Here is a 19,124-nt window from a genome sequence, read left to right as displayed (position 1 = left end):
ATGATTCTACAGTCACCTGGAGTCTGAGGTGCTACCTGTGATTAGATGGCAGATGACAGATGGAGAGACCAGGTGGTCCAGTAATTCATGGAGCCTGTCATGGACAGAAGAGCTGTCAGTGTCCTCTGGAAAGAATCCTCAATTGAGACTGGGTCCTTGATATATGTGTTCCAAGAAAGATCTGATTTGAAGAGTAAGTGGCAAACTGATTCTCAAACAAGAGAAAATCCACAGATGCTGGAAATCAAAGTCATACACACCAAAAGTTGGAGGAACTCAACAGACCAGATTGAATCTATGGAAATGAGTAAACAGTTGATGTTTTGGGCCAAGATCCTTCATCAGGACTCTTCTTGTTTCGTTTCAAATTATGCAATGTGACTTCTTTCTGACAGGAGATAAAGTTGAGACTTTTTTAAAAGTTTACTAACAGGACATCCCTGTGCTACAAATGCCCAGTTTATGGACATCCATAGATACTAACCAGCAGTGTAGTGGCTTCAGCACTGGACTTCGAGGTGAGCGGTGGGGGATTCAAATCTTTATCCGCTCTGGGGATCTCCCATCCACTGCTACCAACCTTATAGTTCCCACACCCTGCACTTCCCGTTTCTACCTCCTACCCAAGATCCACAAACCTGCCTGTCTTGGTAGACCTATTGTCTCAGCTTGCTCCTGCCCCACCGAACTCATTACTTATACCTCAACACTGTTTTATCCCCCCTTGTTCAATCCCTTCCCACCTATGTTCATGACGCTTCTCACGCTCTTAAACTTTTCGATGATTTTAACTTCCCTGGCCCCCACCACTTTATTTTCACCATGGATGTCCAGTCCCTCTATACTTCCATCCCCCATCAGGAAGGTCTCAAAGCTCTCTGCTTCTTTTTGGATTCCAAACCTAACCAGTTCCCCTCTACCACCACTCTGCTCCGTCTAGTGGAATTGGTGCTTACTCTTAATAATTTCTCCTTTGGCTTCTCCCACTTCCTCCAAACTAAAGGTGTAGCTATGGGCACCCATATGGGTCCTAGCTATGCCTGCCTTTTTGTTGGCTTTGTGGAACAATCCTTGTTCCAAACCTATTCTGGTATCTGTCCTCCACTTTTCCTTTGCTACATCGACGACTGCATTGGCGCTGCTTCCTGCACGCATGCTAAGTTCGTTGACTTCATTAACTTTGCCTCCAACTTTCACCCTGCCCTCAAGTTTACCTGGTCCATTTCCGACACCTCCCTCCCCTTTCTAGATTCTTCTGTCTCTATCTCTGGAGACAGCTTATCTGCTGATGTCTACTATAAGCCTACTGACTCTCACAGCTGTCTGAACTATTCCTCTTCTCACCCTGTCTCTTGCAAAAATGCCATTCCCTTCTCGCAATTCCTCCGTCTCCGCCACATCTGCTCTCAGGATGAGGTTTTTCATTCCAGGACGAGGGAGATGTCCTCCTTTTTTAAAGAAAGGGGCTTCCCTTCCTCCACTATCAACTCTGCTCTCAAACGCATCTCCCCCATTTCACGCACATCTGCTCTCACTCCATCTTCCCGCCACCCCACTAGGAATAGGGTTTCCCTTGTCCTCACCTATCACCCCACCAGCCTCCGGGTCCAACATATTATTCTCCGTAACTTCCGCCACCTCCAACGGGATCCCACCACTAAGCACACCTTTCCCTTCCCCCCCCCCCCCGCTTTCTGCAGGGATTGCGACTCCCTTGTCCATTCGTCCCCCCCATCCCTCCCCACCGATCTCCCTCCTGGCACTTATCCTTGTAAGCGGAACAAGTGCTACACATGCCCTTACACTTCCTCCCTCACCATCATTCAGGGCCCCTGACAGTCCTTCCAGGTGAGGCGACACTTCACCTGTGAGTCGGCTGGGGTGATATACTGCACCCGGTGCTCCCGATGTGGCCTTCTATATATTGGCAACACCCAACGCAGACTGGGAGACCGCTTTGCTGAATATCTACACTCTGTCCACCAGAGAAAGCAGGATCTCCCAGTGGCCACACATTTTAATTCCATGTCCCATTCCCATTCTGACATGTCTATCCACGGCCTCTTCTACTGTAAAGATGAAGCCACACTCAAGGTTGGAGGAACAACACCTTATATTCCGTCTGGGTAGCCTTCAACCTGATGGCATGAACATTGACTTCTCAAACTTCCGCTAATGCCCCACCTCCGCCTCGTACCCCATCCGTTATTTATTTATATACACACATTCTTTTTCTCTCTCTCCTTTTTCTCCCTCTGTCCCTCTCACTATACCCCTTGCCCATCCTCTGGGATCCCCCCCACTTTTCTTTCTCCCTTGGCCTCCTGTCCCATGATCCTCTCATATCCCTTTTGCCAATCAACTGTCCAGCTCTTGGCTCCATCCCTCCCCCTCCTGTCTTCTCCTATCATTTTGGATCTCCCCCTCCCCCTCCCCCTCCCCCTCCCACCTTCAAATCTCTTACTAGCTCTTCTTTCAGTTAGTCCTGACGAAGGGTCTCGGCCTGAAACGTCGACTGTACCTCTTCCTAGAGATGCTGCCTGGCCTGCTGCATTCACCAGCAACTTTGATGTGTGTTGCTTGAATTTCCAGCATCTGCAGATTTCCTCGTGTTTGCGGGATTCAAATCCGTTTGGATTCTTGCACATTTTCCATCCATGCAGTGTTGAGCATCGAGCTAGTGACTCAGCCTTGTAAAAGACAGACAAAAATGCTGAAGAAATGGCAAGTTTGCCACCTTATGGCACAGGCACAAGACACAGAGAGGAATAGCAATTACAGACATCAAGAAGTTTTCATAATATTATCTTATTCCAAACGTACGTTCATTCCTCTGACCGTCAGAGCTAGTTTCCTCTCTCTCCACCTTTAATTGTTCTTTAGCTTCAATTTTGATGCCATTCACTGTTACTTTCACAAGTTTAAAGAACTTTAAGAAATTTAAAGAAAATTCTCCTCATACCTCACCTACTGCACTCAGTGCCTTCCATGTGACCTCCTCGAGATCAGCGAGGCCAGGCATGGATGTGGCTACCTGTTCTCTGTCCACAGTGGCCATCTTGAACTTCCATTTCCATATCATTTCAACTCCCCTTCTCTTTCCTACACTGACATGTCCATGCTTGACCTTCTCTGCCACGGTGAGACCAAACACAAGCTAGAAGAATGATTCCTCATATTCCACCTGCTTAGCCTAATAATCCAATGATATGAACACTGAATTTTTTCCATTTCCAGGGAACAAACACTCTTGGTGTTTTTCCCATTTTCACTTCCCCCTCTCTCACTCACTCTATTTTTACTGTCTCTTCTCTATTTTCTCCATTGCTTTTCTATTCCTCTCTAACTCTCCCTATCTTTAACTCTTTCTCTCCCTCTTCCCGTGTTTTTCTCTCTCTCCCACTCTCTCTAGCTACCTATCTCTCTATCTTTCTCTTCCTCTCTGTTCAGCTTTGTGCCCTTCTGAGCAACCTTCAAAGTTTTGTATTTAGCAAAATAAATTAAGACTACTGTCTCCCTCTTGTGATAGAATTAATATTTACATTTCAAAGTTCAAAGTAAAATTTATTATCAGAGTACATAGATGTCACCACCAAAGTTCCCTCTAATTTGTAATGACCAGTGTGCACAAAAATCTTGTGGTGTACAATCTTTTGCTCAGTGACAACAACATATGCACACTGAATAATGTTTTAAATGAAAACTGTATAAATAAGCCAGTATAAAATCTGCACACAAATCATCAGAAACTTCACCTTATCAACACCGTCCGCATCAGAGACCAGAAAAGGAAATGTGATTGTGTACAATCATGAAATATACTCAACATCCCAACAAGGTAGAGAGTGACAACCTTTTGTGTGCAATTTAAATTCCTTTGTGTGCTAGTAGCAAAAGATGTGTGTGCATGTGCACACGCATACGCCTTAAAGGAAACATTAGTCACCACATACAATCCTGAGATTCTTTTTCTGTGGGCATACTTAGCAAATCTATAGAACAGTAACTGTAAACAGGATCGAGAACAAAAAAAACATGCAAATGCAAATATAAATAAATAGCAATAAATAACTAGAGTGTGAAATAACAAGATAATGAGTCCTTAAAGTGATGCCATCGGTTGTGGGAACACCAGAAGTAGAATGAGTGAAGTTATCCCTTTTATTCAAGATCCTGATGGTTGAGGAGTAGTAACTGTTCTTGAATGTGATGGTGCGAGTCAAGAGGCAACTGTAGCTTCTACCTGATGGCAGCAGCGAGAAAAGAGCATGGCCTGGGTGGTGAGGATCTCTGATGATGGATGCTGCTTTTCCATGACAGTGTTTCATGGAGATGTGCTCAATGGTTGGGAGGGTTTACCTGTGATGTACTGGGCCAAATTCACTACCTTCTGTAGGGTTTTCCATTCAAAAGCATTGGTGTTCCCATACCAGTCCATAATGCAGCTGGTCAGCACACTTTTCAACACACATCGAAAAGAAGTTTGCCAAGGTTTCCGATGACATGCTGAACCTCTGCAGATTGCTGAGGAAGTAGAGGCACTGTTGTGCTTTATTTGCAATTATATTTATATGATGGGTCCAGGACAGGTCCTCTGAGATAGTAACACCCAGGAATTTAAAGTTGCTGTCCCTCTCCACCTTTGATCTTCCGATGAGTACTGGCTCATGGATTTCTGGTTTCCTTCTCCTGAAGTCTACAATCTGTTCCTTGGTCTTATTGACATTGAGTGAGAGGTTGTTGTTATTACACCATTCAGTCAAATTTTCCATCTCCCTACTGTATGCTGATTCATCACCACCTTTGATATGGCCCTCAACAGAGTGTCATCAGCGAACTTGTATATGGTATTGGAGCTGCTCTTAGCCACACGGTCATGGGTGTAAAGCGAGTAGACCAATGGGCTAACTACACATCCCCATAGTGCTCCTGTACTGATGGAGATTGTGGAGGAGATGCTTTTGCCAATCCAAACTGACTGAGGTCTGTAAGTGAGGAAATCCAGGAACAAATTGCACAATTGGGTATTGAGGCCCAGGTCTTGGAGTTTACTGTTTAGTTTTGAGGTGGATGTTTATATTAAATACTGAACTGTGATCAATAAAGAGCATCCTGATGTATGCACCTTTGCTGTCCAGGTGTTCCAGGGTTGGGAGGAAAGCCAATGAAATGGCATCTGCTACAGACCTATTGCTTCAGTAGGCAAGGAAGAGTGAACCCAAGCCACCATTCAGACAGGAGCTGATATGCTTCAATACCAGTCTCTCAAAACACTTCATCACTGTGGATGTAAGTGCCACTGAGCAATAGTCACTGAAAGAGGTTACCACACTTGTCTTGGGCACCGGTACGATTAAAGGCTGCTTGAAGTAGGTGGGTACCACACCACAAGAGGTTGAAGATATCCGTGAACACACCAGCCAGATGGTCAGCACAGGTCTTCAGTACATGGCCTGTACTCACTGGAATTCAGAAGAACGAGGGGGAATCCCATTGAAACCTGTCGATGCTGCCTCGATAGTGTGGATATGGAGAGGATGTTTCCTATGCTGGGGGAGTCTAGGACCAAAGGATACAGCTTCGGAATAGAGGGACTTCCATTTAGAATGGCGATGAGGATTTTTTTTTCACCAGAGGATGTGGTAAATCTGTGGAATATATTGCCACCAGCAGTTATGGAGGCCAAGTCATTGGGTATGTTTAAGACAGAGGTTGATAGTTTCTTGATTAGTCAGGGCATGAACAGTTACAGGGAGAAGGCAGGTGATTGGGCCTGAGAGGGATATGGATCCGCTATGATGGTGCAGACTCAATGGGCCAAATGGCCTAATTCTGCTCCTGTACTTTATGGTCTTACGGAAGGCGACAGTAACTCAAATAAACATGTGTTACGACAGTGGAATGCAGAATAGCATCTCTGAACGCACAGCACATCGAACCTTGAAGTCGACGGGCTACAGCAGCAGACTACAAACCCACACTCAGTGGCCACTTCTTTAGTTACAAAAGATACCTAATAAACTGGCCACTGACTGTAGTTTAGGAGCCATTAATACAAGCAATTGAACAGGCATGGCATCGAAGGATTTTGATCCAGTGCAGGCAATTGGGATATGGGTGGATGGACATCAAGATCAGCATGAATATGATGGGCCGAAAGTCTCCTTTCTGTGCTGTGCGACACGATAATGACAATGAGGGAGTGAGAGAAACCCGCTGGGGTACTCTGAGCATCAAATGCTTTCGTGTTTTTAGGGGAAGGGAGAAACATCGGCAGTTCTGCATGGAACATGACACGGGGGCAGCAGGGAGCTTGGTAGTGAGGATCGACAAGGTGTCCGAAATTCCAGAGGACGAAGGATCTGAATGGATAGAAATTGGCCATTCAGCCCGTGGCCCACTTACTAAGAATGGTAATCCTATTCCTCGCCTGATTCGTGATAGTGTGATTACTTTACAGTGCCAGCTGCCAGATATGATTCCCACCACTGTGTGTTCCAAAAACGTATGCTTAGGTTTAATGATGTGTGGCCGCGCTCGGTTGGCGTTAGAAGCTTGGCGACACTTCTGGGCTGCTCAGCTCAATCTTCGCTGATTTGATTCAAATGGCACATTTCACTGTACGTTTCAATGTATAAGTGACAAAGTTAATCTTAAATCAAACCTTTTCTTAATCTGATTCCTCCCATTCCCCCAAAACCCAGCTGTTGTGATGGAAATGAGACAGATTCTGTGGGTCTCAAGGCAAGGATTCTGGACACACAGTTTTAACAGTAAGGAGTTTATTTACAAGGGGAGAAGAGCTTGGGGACAACACAAGTGGCTACAATATTCGCACAACCGTGCTTAGAATAGATGAGCATGGGAAAAGTTGGATCAGCAGTACAATACATGGGAAAACGGTGTGGGGACAGAATACAGGTACATATACAAGCAAGGGAAAAGTAACTACAATACCTGCAACCCCTTGACTGCGGGCAGGCACAGCTCTCTGCTACAGCGACAACAATAAACGCTCCCAAAACCCTATTCAATGCACAACTCACCAACAGCAAAAAAGAGAGCGAGCTAAGCACATGTAGCACCCTTTATAGGCCAGGGTGCTGGCAGGTCCAGCCCAGGTGATTCACCGGGGGGCCAACAGCTTGGTGCTAGATGGGTTAATCCAATTAAGGTGGCCAATGATTACATGTGCATTGATTAGTTGGGAGGGGTGAAATGTTGACTGGCATGTGGTGTGCCTTCCGAGCCAGTAGAGGGCAGTACTGAGCTGTGACAGGCACGGCTCTCTGGATACACCAGCCCTGAATGTATCAAGCACCCATAGTCTTTGGAGTTGAGTGGGTAGTATGTGATGTATTGCACTCTTTCCTTTACTTCTACTCATACTTGACCTTGAGGTTGTCATTATCATATTGAATGTTCCATCTCTATTTTAAGTGGTCAAGGGCCATAAGTTCCCAGGAGTCAGTGGGGAAATTGCTTTTCTTCAATGTGGCCTGATGCACGTCATGAATGGTTCCCCCTGATAATGTTGTAGCCTTTTCCCAGGAATGAGCTCAGAATAGGGTACCTGCTTTGGGGGTCTGTTGTCAGGCATGGAAATACCCAGCAACAAGTGTTTGAACAGCATTTGAACAGTGGCCAATCAGAAGTTGGGAGTAAGAGAAGAGGTGACTCTCACAGGTCTGTGGCAGTGCATCAGTGTTGGAGCAGAGGCCAATCAGAGATCAGGATTCATCAGTGAAGGCAAATAATAATAAGGCAGGGAGCAGCCTTTGGTGGAGTGGCTATTGTTGGAGTGGACAGTGTTAGAGTGACGATTTGAGGCTTTAGCCCTTTGAGGCTTCAGTGAGGAGAGGCTTGAGTGAGAGAAGGCAAAAAGCTCTAGGTTGATTTTTTTCAGTTCATTTGTTGATTCCCTTTTTATAATGGTACAGTTAAAGCAGCAGGGATGCCAGGCAGGATAGTTGAATGCCTCTAAAGTGGGCTGTGGGAAGGCAAGGAGATCTCTAGTGTCCCCCCCAACAACTTCACCCGCAAGAAGTGCATCCAGCTGCAGCTTCTAAAGCTCTGCATTAAGTTGCTGGGGCAGGAACTAGATGAACTCCTGATCATTCAGGAAGTGGAGGAGGTTACAGACAGTAAATATAGAGAGGTAGTTCCACCTAAAGAACAGGACACGGGAAACTGGGTGAAGGTCAGGAGGGTGAAGGTGGTTAAACAGCCAGTGCAGAGTACCCCTGTGGCAATCCCCCTCAACAACAGCTATACCACTTTGGATACAATTTTTGGGGGAATGACCTAGCAGAGGAAAGTCACAGCAGTCAAGTCTCTGGCAGTAAGTTGGGCTCTTTGGTTCAGAAGGGAAGGGGGAGAAGAGGTGAGCATTGGTGTTGGGGGTTTGTTAATTAGGGGAACAGAAAGAAGGTTCTGTCAATGAGAACGAGATTCCTGGATGGAATATTGCCTCCCAGGTGCCAGAGTCTGGGAAATCTCGGACTGAGTCCTCGGCATTCTTAAGTGGAAGGTCGTGGTCCTTGTAGGTACCAATGACATAGATAGGAAGAGGGACGAGATTCTGCAAAGTGAGTTCAGAGAGCTAGTTGCTAGGTTAAAGGACAGGACATCCAGGGTTGTGATCAAAGGATTGCTACCTGTTCCGCATGCTGGTGAGGCCTGAAATAGGAAGATCATGCAGTTTAACACGTGGCTATGGAGGTGTTGTAGGAGGAGGGGCTTCAAATTTTTAGATCATTGGGCTCTCTTCCAGGTAAGGTGGAACCTGTACAGAACAAATGGTATGCATCTAAACTGTAGGGCAACTAATACCCTAGCAGGAAGATTTGTTAGTACTGCAAGGTGCAGGGATGGCAGGATTTAAACTAGAAGCCGCAGGGATATGGAAACAAGAGTGCCAGAACGGATAGTGGAGTGCTTGTGGAGACAGATGTTGTTAAGACCTCAGGCAAAGTCAAGAATCAAAAGGTTGAGCATAGTGAGACTTATGTTCTGAGTTACGTATATTTCAATGGAAGGAGCATTGTAGGAAAGGCAGATGAGCTCAGGGCACGGATCACCACATGGAATTATGATAGCCGCTCCGAATGATATCGTATTTGTTAAATAGGGGCCGTGCACAATCCTGATTTGATGGAAACAGACGTGAAGAAGCACGGAGGACATCTGGAGAAACTTCTGAAATGCTTACTTCGCTGCCGCTGCTAGTATGCAATTGAGAATCTCCGGAGGGGAAGGCCCCAAATCCTCGGCTTTGCCTATTGCCTGTTGCCAGGGCCGGGGTTGAAGCGCTCGGCAGAGACGGTGCTCGGTGCTCGGTGTCGGAGGGCTGGTCGGAGGCTCGAAGTTTTCGGACGGACTCAGAGTCGGACTGTGGTCGGGTGCTTCCAGGATGCTGCATCAGCGAGTTTGCGGCACTGGAAGCTCATGGCAGGGAGAGTTTCTCCCTTCAACCGTCTGCGTGAGATGATGGGACTTTTGAGAGACTTTGAGACTTTTTTTTTACTGTGCCCATGGTCTGTTCTTCATCAAATTACGGTATTGCTTTGCACTGTTGTAACTATATGTTATAATTATGTGGTTTTTGTCTGTTTTTCTCAGTCTTGGTTTGTCTTGTGTTTCTGTGATAGCATTCTGGAGGAACAAATTGTATCATTTCTTAATGCATGCATTACTAAATGACAATAAAAGAGGACTGCATGTCCTCATAATCTAATCTAATCTAATATTGTAGCCATTAGTGAGATATCACAGTTTGAGGATAAAGGGGAAGCCTTTTAGGACCGAGATTAGGAAAAACTTCTTCACACAGAGAGTGGTGCATCTGTGGAATTCTCTGCCACAGGAAACAGTTGAGGCCAGTTCATTGGCTATATTTAAGAGGGAGTTAGATATGGCCCTTGCGGCTAAAGGGATCGGGGGTATGGAGGGAAGGCTGGTGCAGGGTTCTGAGTTGGATGATCAGCCATGATCATACTGAATGGCGGTGCAGGCTCGAAGGGCCGAATGGCCTACTCCTGCACCTATTTTCTATGTTTCTATGTGGCTGCGGGTGGTGGTGGGGTGCAAGACTGGCACCTCGGTGTTCCAGGGTTCCATTGTTTTAGACGGGATAGAGTGAGGAGGATTAAGGGAGGAGAGGTAGCATTACTAGTCAGGGAAAATGTAACAGCAGTGAACTTTATGGGAGAGGCTTTATGGGTGGAACAGAGGAATAAAAAAGGTATGATCATGTTAATGGGCCTATATTACAGGCCACCCAACAGTGCACGGGATTTAGAGAAACAAGTTTGGAGAAAGATCGCAGATTGTTGCAAGAAGCATAAGGTTGTGATAGTAGATGATTTAACTTTCCATGTATTGACTGGGACTCCCAAACTCTAAAAGGGCTAGATGAGATAGAGTTTGGCAAATGCGTTCAGCAACGTTTCCTTTTTCAGTGCATAGAAGTCCCAATGAGGGAGTGTGCACTCTTGATCTCCTACTAGGGAATGAGACAGGGCAGGTGACAGAAGTCTGTGTAGGGGAACACTTTGCATCTAATGATCATAATGCCATTAGTTTCAAAGTAATTATGGAAAAGGATAGGTCTGGTCCTCGGCTTGAGATTCTAAATTGGAGAAAGGCCAATTTTGATGGTATCAGAAAGGATCTGGCAAGTGTGGATTGGGACAGGCTATTTCCTGGCAAAGATGTACTTGGTAAGTGGAAGGACTTTGAAAGTGAAATTTTGAGAATACAAAGCTTGTATGTGCCAATCAGAATAAAAGGCAAGGACAACAGGTGTAGGGAACCTTGGTATTTGAGAGATATTGAGGCCCTGATTGAGAAAAAGATGGAGGTGCATAGCAGGTACAGGCAGGTGGGGTATATTAGATTAGATTAGATTCAACTTTATTGTCATTGTGCCGAGTACAGATACAAGGCCAAAGAAATGCAGTTAGCATCTAACCAGAAATGCAAAGAATAGTGTTATTTACAAAATAACTGCGAATAAAAAGTGCTACAGCACACAAATATAAAAGTACTGAGACAGTACAATATGGGTGCAATACTGCTTAGCGCTGTGATGTGAGGTTCAGCAGGGTCACAGCCTCAGGGAAGAAGCTCTTCCTGCGCTTGCTGGTGTGGGAGATCGTAAATGGATATTTTGCATCTGTATTTACTCAGGAGATAGACACAAAGACTATAGAAGTGAGGTAAAGCAGTGGTGGAGTCATGGATCCTATTCAGATTACTGAGGAGGAGGTATTTGCTGCCTTGAGGTAAATCAGAGTGGATAGATCCCCAAGGCCTGACAAGTTGTTCCCTCGGCCCTTGTGGAAGGTGAGTGCAGAAATTGCCAGGGCCTGAGCAGAGATATTTGAAACATCCTTAGTGACAGGTGAGGTACTGGAGGATTGGAGGAGAACTAACATTGTTCACTTGTTTAAGAAAGCTCTAACAATAAACCAGGAAATTATAGGCAGTGAACATGACATAAGTAGTGGGAAAGTTATTGGAAGGTATTCTGAAGGACTGGATATATGAGTATTTGGATAGACAGGGACTGATTAAAGATAGTCCGCATGGCTTTGTGCTTGGTAGGTTGTATCTAACCAAAATTATAGTGTGTTTTGAGAAAGTTACCAGGCAAGGGAGTGACTTTAGCAAGGCACTTGATAAGATCCCACATGGGAGGTTGGTCAGGAAGGCTCTGTCGCTTATAATTCAAGACAAGGTATGGATTAGACATTGGTTTAAATTGGATTAGACGTTGGTTTAAATTGGATTAGGCATTGGCTTTGCAGGGGAAGCCAGAGAACAGTACCAGATGGTTGCCATTCTGACTGTGATTAGTGGAGTGCTGCAGGGATCAGTGCTGTATCTGTTGTTTTTTCTGTCACCTATATGAACTATCTGGATGATAATGTGGTTAACTGGATCAGCAAATTTATGGATGACACCGAGATTGGAGGTGTGGCGGACAGCAAGGAAGACTATCAAAGTTTGCAGTGGGATCTGGTCCAGGTGGGAAAATGGCAGATGGAATTTAATGCAGACAAGTGTGGAGTGTTGCACTTTGGGACGACCAACCAGCAAAGGTCTCACACAGTGAGCAGGAAGGGACTGAGGAGTGCGGTAGAACAAAATGATCTGGGAATACAGGTCCATAATTCATTGAAAGTGGCGTCACAGGTAGATACGGTCATAAAGGAAGCTTTTGGCGCATTGGCCTTCATAAATCAAAGTATTGAGTACAGGAGATGGGATGTTATGTTGAAGTTGTATAAGACTTTGGTGAGACCTAATTTGGAGTATTGTGTGCAGTTTTGGTTACCTTCCTACAGGAAAGATGTAAATAAGATTGAAAATGTACAGAGAAAATTTACAAGGATGTTGCTGGGACTGGAGGACATAAATTATAAGAAAAGATTGAATAGATTAGAACTTTATTCTTTAGAATGTAAAAGATTGAGGGGAGATTTGATAGAGGTATACAAAATTATGAGGGTATTGATAGGGTAAATGCAAGCAGGCTTTTTTCACTGAGGTTGGGTGGGACTACAACTAGAGGAGTTCAGGTGAAAGACGAAAAGTTTAAGGGGAACATGAGGGTAAACTTCTTCACTCAGAGGGTAGTGAGAATGTAGAACGAGCTACCAGTATAAGTGCTGGATGTGATTTTGATTAAAGTTTTTAAGAGAAGTTTGGATAGGTATGGGGGGTCGGGGGTATAGTCCAGGTGCAGGTCAATGGGACGACACAGTTTACATGGTTCAGCACAGACTGGATGGGCCAAAAGTCCTGTTTCCATGCTGTAGTTATCTGTAGCTCTATAAATGATAATTTCACTTAGGCAGGAAGGAAGAGTGAATAAAGAGAAGGCAGGTAGAATACAGCATTAGCAAGTATGGGGCTGTACACGTTGATAGAAGAATAAAGGTATAGACTATTTTCTAAATGGGGAGAGAATTCAGATTTTGGAGTTGTAAAAGAACTTGGGCATCCTTGTTCAGGATTCCCTCAAGATTAATGTGATAAAGAAGGAAAATGTGATGTTGGCATTAATTTCAAGAAAACTAAAATAAAAAAGGATGGGCTACTGAGGCTTTAAAAAGTGTTGGTTAGACTGCATTTGGAATATTGTGAGAGATTTTGGGCTCCGTGCTTAGGGTAGGATGTGATGGCCCATGTGGGGGTTCAGAGGAGCTTCACAAAAATGTCCGTGGAATGAAAGCTTAACGTGTGAGAAACATTTGACGTCTTTGGGCCTGTAGTCAGTGCAGTTCAGACGAATGGGGGGAAGAGAACTTCAATGAAATCCCTTTCTGAAAGTCACGGATAAAACAGATTTGGAGAGGACACCTCCATTAGTGGGAGAGTCAGGGATCCGAGGATACAGCCTCAAAATAAAGGGTGTCTCTTTAAAATTGGGTTGAGAAATTTCTTCAACCAGAGCAGAGGGTGGTGAATCTGTAGAATTTGTTGCTAGAGAGGACTGTGGATGCCAAGTCATTGAGTGTATTTAAGGCAATGATTCCTAGGTTCTTGATTTGTAAGGGGGTCAAGGGTTACGAGGAGAAGCCGGAAGAACCAGATCGAGAAAAAAAAAACAGCCATAGAACAGACTTAATAGGCCAAATAGCCTAATTTTGTACCTACATCTTATGGATTTATGGTCCTGCCAAGTAGTAATTCAATGTGCTCAATCCTTAATACTCAGGCGATTGGCCTTGGAAATGACAGGACTTTCGTCGATGCGTGTATAAAAGGCCCGTCTGGCACTCTTGAAATATAACTGAAGAGGCAAGTTTCACAGTTATTACCAACTGGGAACTTAATCAAAATAAGGGTCGTAAAGTTTCATGGCTAGTAAAGTCGCTGACTCATAGCTCCCGTGATCATGGTTCAAAACTGACCTTGGATGCAGTCGTGTGGTTTCTGCACATTCTCCCTGTGACTGCTGAGGACCTCCACTCCCCCTCCCCGGTAGTCCGATTTCCTTTCACTCAGGTTGGTGGGTTAACTGACTACAGTATTGTAAAATTACCGCTGGGGTTTAGAATCTGGGAAACCGTTGATGGGGATGAGGGGGAAGAATAAATCAAAAGATTCACGTAGGAGTGGTGAAAGAGGGTGCATGGTGGTTGGTATACTGAATTAGTTCGTGACTTTACATTCCGTGGGATTTTGACCTAAGATGTTAACTTAGGTTTTCATTTTTTAAAAAGACATTTATTAGCACTCTTATTGCTTAAAACCCAAGAATCAAAAACCAAGATTTTGACCTGTCGGAGCTCAACCAGCGTGCGGGATTTTAACTCCCGTCAGGACCAATGAAGGCTCACGGCTGCCTATTTTGCATACTAAGCCCCACCTGCTCCCGCTGGAGAAAGCGGCTGGCGGATGACGATAGAGATGTCGTCATCACCGCTGTGGCGACTTCTGGCGGGAACTGGATCCTCCTCGTCATTCATAAAGTTCCGCCCTTCTGCCGAGGGCGCTGGCGCTGCCCTCTCGTGTTCGGAAGTCGCTGCGATATTCTCACGGCCGGTGACGTGCTGAAGTAAGCCCCGCCTCTTGGCTAAATCCCGCCTCCTCGCACGCAGCGCCCTCCGGCGGCCGTGCGCGGGCACTGTCCGTTACGTCACAGCGCGGCGCCGGCTGGTGAAGATGGCGGCGGCCGAGTGAGGCGAGAGACGCAGGTGGGCAGCACCGGAATCCTTCTTGCACTAACGGGCGGGTGGTACTGCGGATAGAGGAACGCGGCGGCGGCATATGGTGGGGGTAGTTAGGCGGCATGCCTTCTCCGGAAACGTACCGGGACGAGGGCGCGGGGGGAGGGGGTTGGTACTAAGCGGTAGATCCGTTGGTCAGAGCCTGGACTCCGAACAAGGAGCAGGTCCTAGCACTCTAGAGCTGGGGCTGGGGGAATTGTTCCGGGGTCTCAGGAAGGGTGTTTCACCCCGGGGCTCTGAGATTGAAGGTGTTCCGAGGTTCTATGGAGAGGGGAAATAACCCCAGTGAGAGGGAAATCATCCCAGGAACCCAAGGTTGGAGCACACTTTGACTCCAGGTGAGTGTTTTCAGCCCAGTACCTGAACTGGGGCTTTGCCTGAATCCGCAGGTTGGATTCTTGCCCGGGACCTCAAGGTTGTGAAGACGACCCAGTTTGCGGATGTGCCCCTGCATCTTAGGGGTTGGCATTCTGACCAGGACCACAGATCTCTAGAGGAAGGGGTGTGTGGACGAATTTGGCCAGGGACATCTCGTGTAGGGGTTTGTTCCACCATCCTATATCCTCCCCCAGCGCCCCTGTGTGTTTCTGGGAGGGGCCTGCCCCTGCGACCCCATTCCCCCATCCGCAGGTGTAGGGGTTTGTTCTGGGCATATGCTTGAGGGACCAAAGTTTCATCCTATGGCTCAGAGCTAAGGGCTTTGTTGGATGGTACAAGTGGTCAGGGAGGACTTGTCACTAGACCTCCAGATGTCTGTTTTCGTTTGTGGTCTTGTCCCTGCCTCTTGATGGTGTGATCCTGATCTAGGACCCAGGATGACTGGGTGGGTGTTCAAACAAGGTCCTCGATTGGCTTTTGAGGACAGCAAGCTGGCGGTGAGGTACCCAGGACCAAGCATTCCTCATGCTCTTTCCTTGTATTACAGGTCCTGTGGTTGGATTGGCATCATCCCAGGCAGGAGAGGCAGCTCCTGTCAATATAAAGCCGTGCCTTGCTCTTAATCCCTGGTCTCTGTCAGGTTGGTCGTGTGGATCTATAGTGCTCTTTACAGTCTGTCGTTATCCTTGACAACGGAAGCCTTGAGGAGGAACAGTCAACAGCGGCAGGTGGTGCAATGGCGCAGTTTCCAGGGCAGAATGCTCTTCCTGGGGTTCAGGTAACCGATGTCCAGTGAGAGTGTGTGCCAGGGGCTTGTGACAATGTTTTGGGTTGAGGATGCTATCCCTAAAAGTGTTGGAAAAGCAGAAAGGCAATATTGCTCAAGGTAGTTCTGCCAGTCAGCAAGATTGCAGTTGATTAGAATGACATTTATTTTCACTCTTATTTATAAGGCTCAGGTGCAGAATGAGGCCATGTGGCCCATCAAGTAAGCGCCACCTTTCGATCACGGCTGATCTATTTTCCCTCTTAGTCCCGTCCTTCCTGTAAGCTTTAATGTCCTTATTAATCAAGATCCAATCAATCTGCTTTAAATATACCCAGTGACTTGGCTTCTACCTGCATCTGTGGTAATGAATACCACGGATTCACCACCCTCTGGCTAAAGAAATTCCTCTTCAGCAACGCGCACAAAATGCTGGAGAAACTCAGCAGGTCAGGCAGCATCTATGGAGATGAATAAAGAGTCTGTATTTTGGTCTGAGGCTCTTCTTCAGGACAGGAAATGAAAGGGGAAAGATACCAGAATTAAAAGGTGGGATGAAGGGAGGGAGGGCGTGCTAGAAGGTGATAAAAGCCAGGTGGGTGGGAAAGACAAAGGGCTGACAAGGAAGGGATCTGATGGGAGAGGAGCGTGGACCATGGGAGAAAGGGAAGAAGGAATGGCACGAGGGGAGCTGATGGGGCAGGTGAGGAGAAGAGCTAAGAGACCGGAGTGGGGAATAGAAGCAAGGGGGAGGGGAAAAATTACTGGAAGGACAAATTGATTTTCATGCCCTCAGGTTGGAGACTACCTAGATAGAATATGAGATGTTGCTCCTCTATCTGAGTGTAGCCATTGACCAATATGTCAGAACGGGAGTAAGGTTAGGAATTAAAATGGTTTGTCACTGGGAAATTCCGCTTTTGGTGGATGAAGTGGAGGTGCTTGACAAAGCATTCTCCCAGAGTGTGTTGGATTTGTCCTCATCTCTGTTCTAAACAGGTGTCCTTCTATTTTGAGGCTGTGCTATCTGTTCTAACTCTCCAACTACTGGAAACATCTTCTCCACATCCACTATATTTAGGCCTTATATGAGGTGAAGTGTGTTGTTTTGCAGCAGGAGTTCAGTGAAAAGACATAAAATTACTATAAAAAATTAATAAATGTTACAGGAAAGAGGTTGTTTTCATGGATGGTTCAGAAATTGGTTGCAGATGGAGCCGTGGTTTTTGAATCATTGAGTGTAAGTACCTCCTCTCTGATGTAGTAATGAGAAGAGGTCATGGCCTGGGTGGTGAGGTGCATTGATGCCTCTTAACAAAAACCCTCACATTTTCTATTGTTATCATTTGAAGTATGGTGTTTAAAATTCCCCACCTATGTGCAGCAATGTTTCCAATTTTAGGCCCAGCTTTAAGTTTAAGATTGCCCCAGGCTCACCAACCAGTGGAAGTAGTTGAGCAGTATTCGCTAAGTAAATAATCCTGTCATTAGGCTCAGTCTCAGGACATGGCACTGCAGCAGGGAGGACGCTGTGTGAAGTTTTGCAGGCTTCCCCAGCTTTACTGGAGGCTAAAATAAATAAAGTTCAAGCTCCTTCCGCTAACGTTTCTCTCCATCTTATCAGCAGTTATCATTACATAACTACCCTGATCACAATCTTGGGCAACAAACAAGATTTTGGAGGAACTTCGCGGGTCAGGCATCGGCTGCAGAGGAAAATGGGTAGTCATTGTTTCAGATGGAGACCTTTCATCTTCACAGATGCTTCCTGACTCTCCCCCCCACCCCGCCTGAGTTCTTCCAACATCTTCAGAATCTTGTAACTCCTTGTCATGTTTGAGATGAGATTAGTTTCACCCCAGTTGGTGTCATCTTCAAGACCACCTTCTGATTGCGTTTTGTTGCTGACATTGTCCCTGCCGCGAGTCCTTCACTGAAGCAGTCATCCGTGCTTTTGATACACTGCACCTGACTATACTATAACCTGATTAGGCAGTTCTGTATTACTGACCGTTATGCCGTTGACGTTTATAGCAGTAAAGAAGGTCCTTCATCTTTGTTGCCCGCAGCTATAGAAGGATTCTTCATTGCTGTTTCTGTAACTTTTTTTTGAGCTGAACCCCCAAACCTGGAAGAATAGTGGACCACTCTTACTCTGGCCTCTACCCTTTGACTGGATGCCCTTACCAAGAGCCAAAGCATAAACCCTTACTCCAGCTAACATAGCCTTCTGGGTCATTGAGGCACACAAGCCACCAAACCCCACGACAAAGTTATGGGCCCCTTGAGGTTCACTTGTTCTCCTCTATCTAAATTTAGTCCTCCTCTACTAGGAAATCAGCTGAGCGACAGGAGCTGGGTAGATACTCCCATTGAAATATTTGACCAGAGAATTCTTGCAGGGATCTGTGCTGAGGCCCTAATTGTTCACTGTAATTCAGGAAATGACTTGAATATTTCTTCATGTCAGTGAATAGGGAAGTGTTAAACTGCTACGAAATGTAATATCTTGTGAAAGAAGGCAAAACTGCTAGACGAATTTCAATATAAGCAAATAACATGTCGTGCAGGTTGTACCAGAAGAACCGTAGAACAAATTACTTTTTTAATAGTGAGGCCCCAGAAGCAGAGGTGAAAAAGGACTTGGATTCCATGTACACAGTTCCTCAAAAGATAGTGGCTGATAATGGAAATCAAATAGGAAGTTTAATGGATTGCTGCTTGGTATATCTAGAGCAGAACGAGATGGATGTGATGCTACAGATGTACAGAGCCCTGGTTAGACCATACCAGGATTTCTCTGAGCATTTCTGACACAGTGTACCTTAAGGATTTGTGGTTATGTCATGTAGATTCTCTGGAAAGATAGTGCTCTTCAAGGGTTGAATTACAAGGTGAGGTCAAGATAATTAGGATTGCCTTTGCCAGAAGTTAGAAGGACAGGTGTTGATTTAATTAAAGTTTCCAAGGTTTTAAAGGGAACTGGTCAGGGAGAGAGAGTTTCAATAGGTTAGGCAGAAATTTGCAATTTTATCATAAATGGTAGCTCATGTTCAGTTAAACAATGAAGCTGAGAGCAATAACCTGCGATATTAAGGACATGGGGCAGTTGGGGGGTGAAGGGGATTGGCTTACAGAGCAGTCATGCTTTAATTCAAGGCACAACATGAGGGTCAAAGTAGCTGTCTGGTCTTGATCTTTTGTGCCTGACCTGCAACCTATCAAGATCTGTGTTTCTC

The 19,124-nt window shown here is 45.7% G+C and overlaps 1 protein-coding gene across 1 annotated transcript in view; it reads left to right on the top strand.

Moving 5' to 3' along the window:
* The first annotated feature begins 14,647 nt into the window (after positions 1-14,647).
* The window catches only part of LOC140198020 (serine/threonine-protein kinase 24-like), a 67,580-nt gene continuing 63,103 nt past the window's right edge, over positions 14,648-19,124 (top strand). Inside the window, exons 1-2 of the mRNA XM_072258829.1 lie at positions 14,648-14,708; positions 15,667-15,897. Of these exons, the coding sequence (XP_072114930.1) occupies positions 15,856-15,897 (42 nt within the window). The 5' untranslated portion in view covers positions 14,648-14,708; positions 15,667-15,855. The remainder of the gene's footprint in view (positions 14,709-15,666; positions 15,898-19,124) is intronic.

This window comes from Mobula birostris, chromosome 5 (assembly GCF_030028105.1).
Source record: "Mobula birostris isolate sMobBir1 chromosome 5, sMobBir1.hap1, whole genome shotgun sequence".
Lineage (NCBI taxonomy): Eukaryota > Metazoa > Chordata > Chondrichthyes > Myliobatiformes > Myliobatidae > Mobula > Mobula birostris.
The sequence above is the reverse complement of the archived record's forward strand: the minus strand, read 5'-3'. Positions and strand labels throughout refer to the sequence as shown.